This window comes from Artemia franciscana, chromosome 17 (assembly GCF_032884065.1).
Source record: "Artemia franciscana chromosome 17, ASM3288406v1, whole genome shotgun sequence".
NCBI classification, from domain to species: Eukaryota; Metazoa; Arthropoda; class Branchiopoda; order Anostraca; family Artemiidae; genus Artemia; species Artemia franciscana.
In genome coordinates, this window is record NC_088879.1 from 32,918,917 (window position 1) to 32,932,943 (window position 14,027).

The 14,027-nt window shown below is 34.8% G+C and overlaps 1 protein-coding gene across 16 annotated transcripts in view; it reads right to left on the bottom strand.

Moving 5' to 3' along the window:
• The window catches only part of LOC136038156 (cubilin-like), a 321,162-nt gene that overhangs the window by 117,868 nt on the left and 189,267 nt on the right, over window positions 1-14,027 (bottom strand). For all 16 annotated transcript variants that reach the window (XR_010620136.1, XR_010620138.1, XR_010620137.1 and 13 more), the window contains 3 exons: window positions 12,933-13,070; window positions 7,613-7,797; window positions 5,752-5,892 (listed from right to left, as the gene is read on the bottom strand). Coding sequence is in view for 13 of the 16 variants with exons in the window: in XM_065721206.1 (XP_065577278.1) it covers window positions 5,752-5,892; window positions 7,613-7,797; window positions 12,933-13,070 (464 nt within the window). In the remaining 3 variants the exon portion in view is untranslated. The remainder of the gene's footprint in view (window positions 1-5,751; window positions 5,893-7,612; window positions 7,798-12,932; window positions 13,071-14,027) is intronic.

Below are 14,027 nucleotides of genomic sequence, written 5' to 3' on the forward strand. Positions count from 1 at the left end.
ACTTAGGGACTAGGCTAATATCTTAAATTTAAATTACTGAAAGTTTAAGAAATGACGGTTTAAGAACTTACTAGAATAATTGAAAACATACCGAGATTTCAGGAAGGGGCTTGTGACCGAAAGTTTCGTTACATATGCAGCTTCTAATAATTTATAGGGAAAACAAAACGTTTTATTCCAACCGTATGGTAAGAACTAGGCTACCTAACGAAAACCCACACTTATTCTTTGCATAATAATATCAAAGCATAATCTAACTCACAAATTTCAAAAGTACTTGGGTGAAAGAAAGAGCTTTGAAGAACTACAATGTGAAATTATCATTTATATAAATGCTAGAAAATTATTAAACAATCTGACGAAGATTTATACTTGAAACACTTATGAAGCAGATTATCAAAGCATTATAAAAAAACAAATATCATAAAGTTCTTTGTATCTACTAAGAAAATATCATGTTTAGATAAACATATCTAAACATAACCCACTACTGCTAATACTAACAACTCACCACATCCACCAAGCCGCCCGAGGCTACGCACAAAAACATCCTCCCACCCCAGCCGAGGACGACCTGATTTTCGTTCAGCTCTAGACGGTTGACCAAGAAGGACAACCTTTTGCAATTTGTCATCCTTCATCTGCAAAACATGCCCTAGCCATCTAAACCTTTTTCTCATTATAGCCTTAGAAAGCGGGATTGAGCCACATTTTTCGTACAGCCTGCTATTTGAAAGGTCATTTAGTAGGGTAACCAAAACATTACACACTTATTTTCCCGGAAAATATCTAACAAATCTTCTTCCACGTGTGGAGCGGCCATGCATAAGAGCCATATGGCAGCCTTGCAGCCATTCATACTTGACAACTGTCATCACTGAAGCTTACAATATTCTAATCTTGATTCGCAGACTTATCTTCCTATTTTTCCAAACTTTTTCAACAGTGAAAAAACATCTTGGGCTATTCTACTTTCAACATATTCATTGCACCCACCGACTTTACTAATAAAATTACCTAGGTATGTAAAGCTGTCCACTTCATTGAACTTTTTGTTACCTAACGTCACCTTTTCATTTTCACGTATTCCTAGCCATAACGACTTAGTCTTCTTTACACTAAATTTCAAACCTATTCTAGCACCCTGAACTCGAAAAACCTTTAAAAGTTCATTGGTTTACCTGATCTAGTATTTTTTTTTTTTTTTTTTTTTTTTTTTACACTGTGGGCAGCATAGTGGAAGTCCTTGCCAAAATTAAATAAAAAAAAACTATTTTTTGAAATGAAAGTAAGGAGCGACATTAAAACTGAAAACGAACAGAAATTAATCCGTATATGAAAGGGGCTTTTCCTCCTCGACACCCCGCTCCTTATGCTAAAGTTTTTTATTGTTTTAAAAAGTAGAATTGCGAGAAAGAATCAAACTTTAGCGCAAGGAGCGGGGTGTAGAGGAGGAAAAGCCCCTTTCACATACGGAGTAATTTCTGTTCGTTTTCAGTTTTAATGTCGCTCCTTACTTTCATTTCAAAAAACTTGTTTTTTTTATTTAATTTCTGAAAGTTTTTGAATTAATGCATGTCTGATTTTCGCTCTCCGTACATGAATTATTAAAATGAAATTTGCATATTAATTCTTTTTTTGGCTAAATGGCTTTCTCTTAGTTTTGATCAGACGATTTTGAGAAATAAGGGGTGGGGAAGGAGGACTAGTTGCCCTCCAATTTTTCGGTTACTTAAAAAGGCAACTAGATCTTTTAATTTTTAACGAACGTTTTTATTAATAAAAAATATACGTAACTTAAGAATTAACTTACGTAACAAACTTTTATATTCTTATATTTTTGATTATATATATATGAGGGGGTTGGTCCCCTCGTTAATATCTCGCTCTTCACACTAAATCTTGTTTTGTCCCAATTCTTTAAGAATGACCACTGAATCAGAAAGGCCGTAGAATAAATAGTTGAAATTACTTAAAAAATTTTTAGCATAAAGAGCGAAGTATTTATCTCCTCCTAAATACCTCGCTCTTTATGCTAAAGTATTTATATAACCCCTCATATGCGTAATAATCTCAGTTCGTTTTAAGTTTTAATGCTTCTCCTTACTTTCAATTGAAAAAACTTTTTCACGTTTATATTTTCATTGTTGTTTTTTTTTTGTAATTGTAATGCTAGAAAATCCTGCGCCCTTTTCACTGAATTTCTCTTCCCCCATGAAATATTCCTCCAAGGAAAGATCCTCCCATATAGCCCCCTCCCCTTAACTCCACACCCAAACCAAAAAAATCCCCCTGATAACGTCGGTACACTTCCCAGTAAGCATTACTGTATGTAAACATTGGTCAAAGTTTGTAAATTGCAGCCCCTCCCCCAGGGACTGTGGGGGGTAAGTCATACCCAAAGACATAGTTATTATGGTTTTCGACTATGCGGAACAAAATGGCTATCTCAAAATTTTGATCCGTTGACTTTGGGAAAAACATGAGCGTGGGAGATATAAATGCTAGAAAATTATTAAACAATCTGACGAAGATTTATATTTGAAACACTTATGAAGCAGATTATCAAAGCATTATAGAAAAACAAATATCATAAAGTTCTTTGCATCTACTAAGAAAATATCATGTTTAGATAAACATATCTAAACATAACCCACTACTGCTAATACTAACAACTCACCACATCCACCAAGCCGCCCGTGGCTACGCACAAAAACATCCTCCCACCCCAGCCGAGGACGACCTGATTTTCGTTCAGTCCTAGACGGTTGACCAAGAAGGACAACCTTTTGCAATTTGTCATCCTTCATCTGCAAAACATGCCCTAGCCATCTAAACCTTTTTCTCATTATAGCCTTAGAAAGCAGGATTGAGCCACATTTTTCGCACAGCCTGCTATTCGAAAGGTCATTTAGTAGGGTAACCAAAACATTACAAACTTATTTTCCCGGAAAATATCTAACAAATCTTCTTAAACGTGTGAAGCAGCCATGCATAAGAGCCATATGGCAGCCTTGCAGCCATGCATACTTGACAACTGTCATCACTGAAGATTACAATATTCTAATCTTGATTCGCAGACTTATCTTCCTATTTTTCCAAACTTTTTCAACAGTGAAAAAACATCTTGGGCTATTCTACTTTCAACATATTCATTGCACCCACCGACTTTACTAATAAAATTACCTAGGTATGTAAAGCTGTCCACTTCATTGAACTTTTTGTTACCTAACGTCACCTTTTCATTTTCACGTATTCCTAGCCATAACGACTTAGTCCTCTTTACACTAAATTTCAAACCTATTCTAGCACCCTGAACTCGAAAAACCTTTAAAAGTTCATTGGTTTACCTGATCTAGTATTTTTTTTTTTTTTTTTTTTTTTTTTTTACACTGTGGGCAGCATTGTGGAAGTCCTTGCCAAAATTAAATAAAAAAAAACTATTTTTTTAAATGAAAGTAAGGAGCGACATTAAAACTGAAAACGAACAGAAATTACTCCGTATATGAAAGGGGCTTTTCCTCTTCGACACACCGCTCCTTATGCTAAAGTTTTTTTATTGTTTTAAAAAGTAGAATTGCGAGAAAGAATCAAACTTTAGCGCAAGGAGCGGGGTGTAGAGGAGGAAAAGCCCCTTTCACATACGGAGTAATTTCTGTTCGTTTTCAGTTTTAATGTCGCTCCTTACTTTCATTTCAAAAAACTTGTTTTTTTATTTAATTTCTGAAAGTTTTTGAATTAATGCATGTCTGATTTTCGCTCTCCGTACATGAATTATTAAAATGAAATTTGCATATTAATTCTTTTTTTGGCTAAATGGCTTTCTCTTAGTTTTGATCAGACGATTTTGAGAAATAAGGGGTGGGGAAGGAGGACTAGTTGCCCTCCAATTTTTCGGTTACATAAAAAGGCAACTAGATCTTTTAATTTTTAACGAACGTTTTTGTTAATAAAAAATATACGTAACTTAAGAATTAACTTACGTAACAAACTTTTATATTCTTATATTTTTGATTATATATATATATGAGGGGGTTGGTCCCCTCGTTAATATCTCGCTCTTCACACTAAATCTTGTTTTGTCCCAATTCTTTAAGAATGACCACTGAATCAGAAAGGCCGTAGAATAAATAGTTGAAATTACTTAAAAATTTTTTAGCATAAAGAGCGAAGTATTTATCTCCTCCTAAATACCTCGCTCTTTATGCTAAAGTATTTATAGAACCCCTCATATGCGTAATAATCTCAGTTCGTTTTAAGTTTTAATGCTTCTCCTTACTTTCAATTGAAAAAACTTTTCAATGTTTATATTTTCATTGTTTTTTTTTAATTGTAATGCTAGAAAATCCTGCGCCCTTTTCACTGAATTTCTCTTCCCCCATGAAATATCCCTCCAAGGAAAGATCCTCCCATATAGCCCCCTCCCCTTAACTCCACACCCAAACCAAAAAAATCCCCCTGATAACGTCGGTGCACTTCCCAGTAAGCATTACTGTATGTAAACATTGGTCAAAGTTTGTAACTTGCAGCCCCTCCCCCAGGGACTGTGGGGGGTAAGTCATCCCCAAAGACATAGTTATTATGGTTTTCGACTATGCGGAACAAAATGGCTATCTCAAAATTTTGATCCGTTGACTTTGGGAAAAACATGAGCGTGGGAGGGGGCCTAGGTGCTCTCCAATTTTTTTGGTCACTTAAAAAGGGCACTAGAACTTTTCCGTTAGAATGAGCCCTCTTGCAACACTCTAGGACTACTTGGTCGATACGATGACCCCTGGGGAAAAAAAAAAAAAAAAAAACAACAAATAAACAAACAAACAAATAAACACGCACCCGTGATTTGTCTTCTGGCAAAAAATACGAAATTCCACATTTTTGTAGATGGGACCTTAAAATTTTGTTTATAGGGTTCTTTGATACGCTGAATGCGATGGTGTGATTTTCGTTAAGATTCTATGACTTTTAGGGGGTGTTACCCCCTATTTTCCAAAATAAGGCAAATTTTTTCAGGCTCGTAACTTTTGATGGCAAAGACTAAATTTGATGAAACTTATATATTTAAAATCAGCATAAAAGTCCGATTCTTTTGATACATCTCTTAGTATCGAAATTTCGTTTTTTAGAGTTTCGTTTACTATTGAGCCGGATCGCTCCTTACTACAGTTCGTTACCACGAACTGGTTTGATATCAGCTTTTTTTTTTGTTTATGCAGACTATTCAGTTTATTTTTATCCTTTTATCATATCTTTTTCCTCAACCCTTGTTCTGTTTAAGCTTTTTCTTACTATTTCTTTTCTCGTTCTTTATATTTGTCGGACATAATGTAACTTTTTTCAAGTGCCATGGACAAAACCACTTCCTAAGACTTTTGTAGCTAATTCTTAATGTTCCTGGTGAACATCATTCAACGGCAATAACTTCGTACGTAGTGGCGTCAATTTCGCAGGGGAGGCAGAACTGGGTGTCGTCCATCCTGCATTTTACAATGCTGCATATAGACTTTGAAAAATACATTTTTAGGGATGGTTTGTATTGATTTTTTTTGCAATTTTTACTGAAAAACCAAAAAATGACGAATTTCCCCCCTCTCCTAGATATTGAAAATAGATTTGAGTCTATCAAATTTTTTTGAATTGAAAGCCCGGTTTGTGAGAAAAGAAAAACCTATGTTCATGGTAAAAAAAAGACAAATAAGCCAAACATTAAATAATAGGAATATGAAAAAAACTTCAAAATTAGATTCTACTCACCTTATACCCTCTAGACCTACTGTCAGCGACAAACTTTACATGAAGCTGATTAGAAGAGGTTTCTAGTGACGCTGGAGGACTTTGACCACAATATTTTCCATTGCCCACAAATGGCGAGTCGACAGAATCTCCATTGCGGAACTGAAAGTGAAAATGAATAATGGTTACAGTAGAAAATGATTGCAATTATAATGTGTGATTATTATTATGTATCATAATTATAAATATCATTTCAATGATGTACTATACTTTGATGTGGGAGCCAACATATTTATACAACCACTAATACCAATGGTGTTGAGCTGTAATTGATAGTTTTAATTTACTATTGGGCAAATGATCACTGATTTTTACTAATAAATTACGTGACATTATATTAAGCTATACAAATAAAGTGACTTATATTTTACTAAGCGACGTCGTTTTTATTTGTCATCAGGAAAAGTGTCATTATTCTTATCTTTCATCGAAAAAAATGTCATTGTTTTTCTACCATTGAATAGATAGTCATTAGTGAGGTTTTAGTATGCGTCTACCCCCCTCCCCTGCAAGTGACAGGCTAGTTTATAATGCGTTTTCATAAATGTTTCTGTCAGGCTCTAGCCCCAACGGCAAATTTCAAAGCTGAGACTAAAGCTGTTGTTGAGGACATAGGTACCTTTTGACAAAACAGTACAACACACGCATGTTTAGAAATATTACTCCTTTGGTGTATGATCTAACATTTGAGTGACTCCACTGCCTGGTTATCTGTGGTTCGTTTTTAGTCAAAATTGTATTTTGTTGTTATATTTTCGTTTTTTAGTTTAAAAAAGGCACTATATTTAGCAACTTTAAGTAAATATTTACTTTCATTCCAAGTGCTCTAAAGCGCGTATTACTGCAAATAGCAAGATTCTGATGATCGCACTTTGTTTCTTTTTCATTATTGGAGAAGCGCATTCATTTCACAGGTTTCTAAAGTACCCCTCAAACGAGACTAAAAATGTGTAAAGGGGGCTTGCTTACAGATAACATTACCTATAGAGCGAAGCGTATTAGTACATGAGCCACACGGGCAGCGGGGCGAGGGCTGTATTTTATATCTATTCAAGAAGAGTGATAAAACTAAAAAAAAACCTTAAGCGGGGTTTATTAAATAAATATAGAATACAGACCTTGCGCCACTACCCGCGGGGCTCATGGACTAATACGCTTCGCTCTATAGGTAATGTTATCTGTAAGCAAGCCCACTTTACGCATATTTAGTCTCGTTGGAGGGGTAATTTAGAAACCTAAAAAATGGACGCGCTTCTCTAATAATGACAAAGAAACAATGTGCAATCATCAGAATCTTACTATTTGCGGTAATACGGAATTTAGAGCACTTGGAACGAAAGTAAACATTATTTACCCAGCTTCCTATCAAATTAGCCCTTAAACACTTCTCTATGACATTTCAGTAGCCCATTAGTGGCGATAGAAGAAAAGTAAATAAAACCCATTCGCATAGATTAGAAGAAATAAGAAAATAAGAAGAGGTGATATTTCCAACGAATTCAAAGAAATTCCCACAAATTGGTTTTGCAACTAACTTTAATCATTCAGATTAATCAAAATAAAGGTTAATATTTCTGAATCTGCTTTAAATTGCAATTCTTCGTCACTTCAAAGAGGATTTTCATGCAAGTTTTTAAATATTTTTTTTACTGTGGGCTATAGTCCGTTCTTTGCTAGGTGACCTCTATGGGAGCAGCCATGATAAGGTGAAATATTGTGGTATTGTGTTAAGGTGGTATTTGATTTGTATAATGATGCAGAGGTTTGTAGTACCTGACGTAAAACAAAATATAAATTTAACAGGAATGTTAAAAAGACTTACAACTATATAGTCTTTATTACAATCTTGAGATCCATCACCAATCACCATTTCGTCAAAATAAAACTCAATCGTTCTACCTGTACGGACTCTAATAATCCATTCACAACTTGCTCCTGCTGGGTAGGACTCAGGATACTGTGGACTCTCAATAATTCCCTGAGAAGTTTTCAGAAGACCACCACACACTAAAATTTAAATAAATATTGTATATATGGAAATAAAATATTGCATAGAAATATGGCTATAGCAGAACCCAGAAGCTGTTAATATTTGGTTTTATTTCCTATTAATCGTGCATCCAGTCTTTGTTCGTAGTTTAAGATTATTTTCTGTCCAGACATAGACAAAAAGTTCAAGAGTTTAATGCACAATGATTAAAAAAAAAATTACCTGTTAATACTTATATTAACTGCATATTGTGTACTTTAAATGTCCTGATAGACATTACTCACTAACACTAATTTGGAGAATTTATTACGTAGTCACAAAAAAATTCAAATGTTGCAGAGGTGCCACATCACGGATATTATTTACGGACACCTTACTTTGAAGGTCCTGCTCAAATAGACGTAAAATTTTCAAAACAAATTTTGGCAAGGGAAACTTTTATACTTAATTATGCTCTTTCTTTTTTTTGTCTTGGAAGCAAGTTTGGGTAGTAGCAGAGGAGCTATATATTATTCGAAGTCAATTTTGATTGAATAGCTCATCTAACACATTTTCGAGAAATTTTAAATGAGTTTTATTGAAACTTAAATTTGGGTGGGAGGTGAGTTTCAAAGACAGTTGGCTTTTCAGCTATCCAATAAAAGAAACTGCTTCCATAGGATTACAAATTCAGTTTTCTTCCGTTCTGGGTACAAGTTAAAAATTCAACCTCCCTCTCTCAATATTTCAAAATATATTATATTTCATTTAAAAAGCCCTCCCCTCGTTATTTTAAAAAATACTCTTTTTCTTTACTATCATTTAAGAAGGAAGAAGAACAAAATCCATGGTCTCCCTAGCTACTTCTTGAACTGGCTCCACTGCGGTCTTAAAAATGGTTTAAAAATAGGTTTAAAAACCCCACTGATTATGCATTGGGGAACACGTATTTATTCGACTTACTGAAAAAACTGATCGAAAAATAAGTGAACAGGCTTGATCTTTAACAAATATAAACTAATGTAATGCTTCAATACATGCCGGGCAATAACCTGAAAAAAAAACACAAAAAAGGGATAGTTCATTTATTTCTTTGAACCCTCAGCCAATGCAAAAAAAAAATCCAAACAATTAAGAAAATGTCTCTCACCTCCCCACACTTCCAACAGAAACCCAACTCCAGAATGGAACAGTGGTCGATCAACTATTCAGTTAGCACCAATATTATCTCTTTTAAAATATTTTTGTGGGGTTCTTGGACAAGCATCAAGTTTTATTGCATGCATTTTGTTGGGTGTGCGTGTAACTGAACCACTGTGTAGCTGAATCACAAGCAACTGAACACCTGTATAATCGAACCCCCGTGCAAATGAACCCTTGTGTAACTGAACAACCGGGCAATTGAAACCAGTTTAATTAAACCCTCATGCAACTAAACGACCGTGCAACTCAACCCTATTTAACTGAACCCCCGCGTAACTGAGACCTTTCTGGACGTTAAGTAATAAACATACGATTTCAAAATAATTAACCTTTGTTGAATCTAGATAACGAATCATGATCAGTCTTTTAGGAGATTGCAGCTAAAAAGGAAATGGGAGGGGGAATGGTTTCACGCCAGCCTTTTTTTCAACATTCCTTCAACATGCCCTGAAAGTTTAAGCTTCATATCCTCAGGTTTACACCCTAAGCTGTTCTCAACATATTGCAGACATGTCGTCTTGTAAAACTGGATGCACATAGTACCTCTTGATTTAGTTGAAGATGCTCCAAAACGTTTTGTTTAGGAATTGTAGTCAATCAAGGTAAACATAATCGTATTGCCCTTGGAAAGCTTTATTCTACTTTTTCAGATCATTCTGTTCTTTACCTTTTATCCTATTTTTTGGAATAAGGAATTTAGTGATATTCGAGTGGCCTATTTCGATTTTAGTAAATATCTTCTCTATCCTCCTCTTTGGCATAGGAATCGAAAAATAATAAGTAAGTTTTATCTTCCGAATATTACTGAGAAGCTGACTGGTTTACATGAAAAGCTTTCGGAAACAGCGTATAGGTGTTCGTCACCTCACCATGGTTTAAGTTTGTTTTATTAATTTTAGTTATTTAATGTTATCGTTGTTTAATTGTTATTAGTAATACATTGTTGATTTTTTTATCTAATGTTATTGTTGATTTTCGTTTTTGAATCCGATTTTTATTTGTAGTGTGATGTTGTCTTGTGATGTAATGGGTTATAAATAAATAGTATTTTATTATTATTATTATTATTATTATTTCCCGAATGATGTGACAGCTGACACCATAAGCGATTGTAAATATTGCTGGTGTTTCCTTTTCACAACCAATAAAGGGAAAAATGTTTTTTGATTGTGTTTGGCACTCTTCTTGACAATTCCCTAAGGTTTGACCTTAATGCTCCCTACCCTTTTTTATTTATAGGATCAAACACGCCCTCTTTTCTTGATGAAATCACCTTGTTTGTTAACAATTGGCAACTTGCATAACTTACTTCCCTTGCATCAGGGGCTAATCTGGAGGCGTAGTTATTTAACCTTTGAACTGTTTTAAATAACTTAATCATCTAAAAATTACCGATCGGATGTATTTGTGGAAAAAAGGGAGGGTGGGGATGGAAGCCTTTCGATCACTTTTAACTCTTAAAAAGTGCACTGGAACTTCTGATTTCCAATCGAATTAGCAGCCCCCCCCCCCAAATTCATACACAAATTTTTTCTAAAAAAACCTTATGTGTTAACATTGAGTAACTAGCTTAACTTACAGCCCCTGCTCAAGGAACTGCTGGTGGGATTGGAAAACCCAGAAACAGGGTTATTTGACCTTTAGACAATTTTGAACAGACCATTTTTCTTTTCTTTTTAATCGGATTAATTTGGAGGGAAGATGGCAGTTAAGAAGGAGAGGATGATTATCCTCTGATCACCTTAAATTCTTCAAAATTAAACTTGAAGTTTCAATTTTCAGTCGAATGAGCTTTCTCCAAAATTCGTACGACTATCCCTTCTATAAAAACCTTAAATTTCAACAATGGGTAACTTACAATCACGTTTATGAATCAAGTTTTATTATTCGATTGTAAATTGAAAGTTTTAGTGCCCTTTTTAAAAGTCAAAAGTAATTGGAGGGCCACCCCTTTGGACGAACACCTCCTGTGGAAAATACCTCCGGGAAGTACCACCTCGCAGAAATCAGAACTCTCCCTAGAAAATACCTCCCCATGAAAAATCTCCCCCGAAAAGTGTCCCTTGCGGTTGGTTGGTATCCACTCTCTTTCGACTTATAAAAAAGAACTAGAACTGCATAAGGATTATAAAACAATTTATTCCTCCATCCTCTTCTCATCTCTCCCTTAGAGCTAATTCTGCATTTATACGAAGGCTCAATGAGAGCTGAGATGTTTCAGCATTAAAATGCACCCTTTAAGGTATCTCATTTTCTCCCTAGCTACAAAACAATCAGAGAATGCCGTTGCAGAAGTTCACGTGCCTTTCTAACTTTTGTAATTTGTCCATTGCTTACAGATAGTGTCTGTTATTGGGAAACATACGGACATCTTTCGCGTGGGAGTTTTCTGATGGGGAGAAAAGCGGTTCTGGAGGATTTTCTATTGAGAGTCACGTTTTTAAACGGAGGGGGGAGGGTAAAACTTATCCGTAAATCCTCTTTTCCACTTTCCTTAGCACTTCTCAACTAAACTAAAAAACAACAAAACTCAAATAAAATATTTAAATTTGGAAAACCATATTTTCCGCGAGGGAGTATTTTCCAAGAGAGTTTTTTCATGGCAGGGGGGGGGGATAAACGCCTAGATCTGTAGACAGTGACAAGGCAAAGGGAACCCTTATTAACAGACATAAAAAAAGGAAAAATAAATGAGTTTGTGACGTATGATTTTCTTTGTTTTTGTGACAACATAACAGAGCTTTTCTATTGATCATCTCGACAGTCATTTACATCATGACTTTAAAAAGCAAACAATTCCAACAAGTTTGAACATGCAAAGATTCTAACTTGTGTTTTACTTAATGTAAGTACGGTGGCTTAGTTCAACGAGAATTCAGTTGTAAAAGGGTTTAGTTTTACGGTGGTTCAGTTGCACGGGGTTTAGTTAAATAGGGTTGAATTGCACGAGGGTTCAGTTAAATGGGTTCAGTTGTACGAGGGTTCAACTACACGGGGGTTCAGTTTCAGGGGGTTCAGTTTTACGCAGGTTCAGTTGCAGCGAAGTTCAGTTGCACAGTGGCACGGTCGTTCAATTGCTTGGGGTTCAGTTACACGGTGGTTCAGTTGCAATGGAGCCATTTTGTTGTAACTAAAACATTGCTTTAGTTGTTTCGTTTGTTTATTTGTAAACTTGTTTGTTTATTTGTTATTAAAAACCAAATTTAAATCAGTTCACATGGAAAGTTGATACAGTTGAGCGGCTCTGTTAGCCACTAATTGAATTTGCGGCACTTATATGATATACCCATTACCACTCAAGAAGTAAAGTTAGGTTAATCCTCTAAGTATGATAAAAATATAATACTTTAGAAATAAATTTGGGCTATATATTTGCACATTAGGGGCAGGGTGGGGGAGGGGAGGTAAAGTAAAGTGAGTCTGCATGCAAAATGTGTTAGCTATAATTATTCTGCCTATTATGAAATAAAAATTGTTTTCTGACTTCACACTGTCCAAATACTTTATTTTCCCCCTCCCTAATGTGCAAATATATAGCCCAAGCTATATATTTCTCATCTATTCTGTCACTTCCCTTTGCCTTTTCTCACGCTGAGGTTAAAGAAACTAACGAAAGAAACCGGTTTACAGTGCGTCAATGCATGATCGACTTGAGCGGTAGTGGGTATATCATACAAGTACCGAATTTGTTTTTCTCTTATTTTCAAATATTTTGTCATGGTTGTCATAGTTAAATGGGACAAAGACGGATTCTTTTTTAGCGCAAGAATATGCAGTCCATATAGTCTTCTTAAAGAAGTATATAATTATTTATATTAGATTATTGAATATACTTTATGCAACCAAATAATAAAACTGTTTGTGATCATAGGTTTATTAAACAAGTTTTGGGTTCTAGATCCCACAGTACATTGTTAATCCTTTTTTTTTAAATAAAAAGTTAATTTGTAATATCTATATAGCATCAAACCTGTCATGGCGGAAAGACTAATGCCAGTGAAGTTTAATGAAGCGTCAGACATGAATATAAGTCGAACCCTATTTGATGTTGTCGTCAAAATTTGACCTTGCTGTTCACGTCTACAAATACGTTGTATTGGCCTTCCATCTGAAAAATATACAAAATAATATTTAGCTTTAATGATTAACAATAAACTTAAAAAATCAGCTAAACATTCTTATGAAATGATGTGCTTACAGAGAAAAAAAATGATCAATAAGGATACCTCTGATTTTCAATTCAACTTTTCAAGGTTCTAAACAAGACTAGAAGAAGATATATGATTTTGGAAAGGGTAAAGGAGGGAATGGGGGAGGTAAAATTTACAAGAAAACTTCCTCTTTCTTTTCTGGACAGATTTTATTGCTTATACGCTAGAATTTTCCGGTACATCTGTTGGCTCATAGATTTGAATTTGATATCCATTTATTTCTTCTCCTTTTTTCCCTTTTTTCACCAATTTATATCTTCTTCTTCTTCTCTTATTGACTCGCAGGCAGAATCTTGATACCCATTTATTTCTTCTCCTTTTTTCCCTTTTTACACAAATTTATATCTCCTTCTTCTTCTCTCATTGACTCGCAGGCAGAATTTTGACACTTATTTATTTCTTCTCCTTTTTTCCCTTTTTACACCAATTTATATATTCTTCTTCTTCTCTTATTGACTCGCAGGCAGAATCTTGATACCCATTTATTTCTTCTCCTTTTTTCCCTTTGTACACAAATTCATATCTTCTTCTTCTTCTCTCATTGATTCGCAGGCAGAATTTTGACACTCATTTATTTCTTCTCCTTTTTTCCCTTTTTCACCAATTTATATCTTCTTCTTCTTCTCTTATTGACTCGCAGGCAGAATCTTGATACCCATTTATTTCTCCTCCTTTTTTCCCTTTTTACACTAATTTATATCTTCTTCTCCTTCTCTCATTGACTCATAGGCAGAATTTTGACACTCATTTATTCCTTCTCCTTTTTTCCCTTTTTACACCAAATTATATCTTCTTCTTCTTTTCTTATTGACTCGCAGGCAGAATCTTGATACCCATTTATTTCTTCTCCTTTT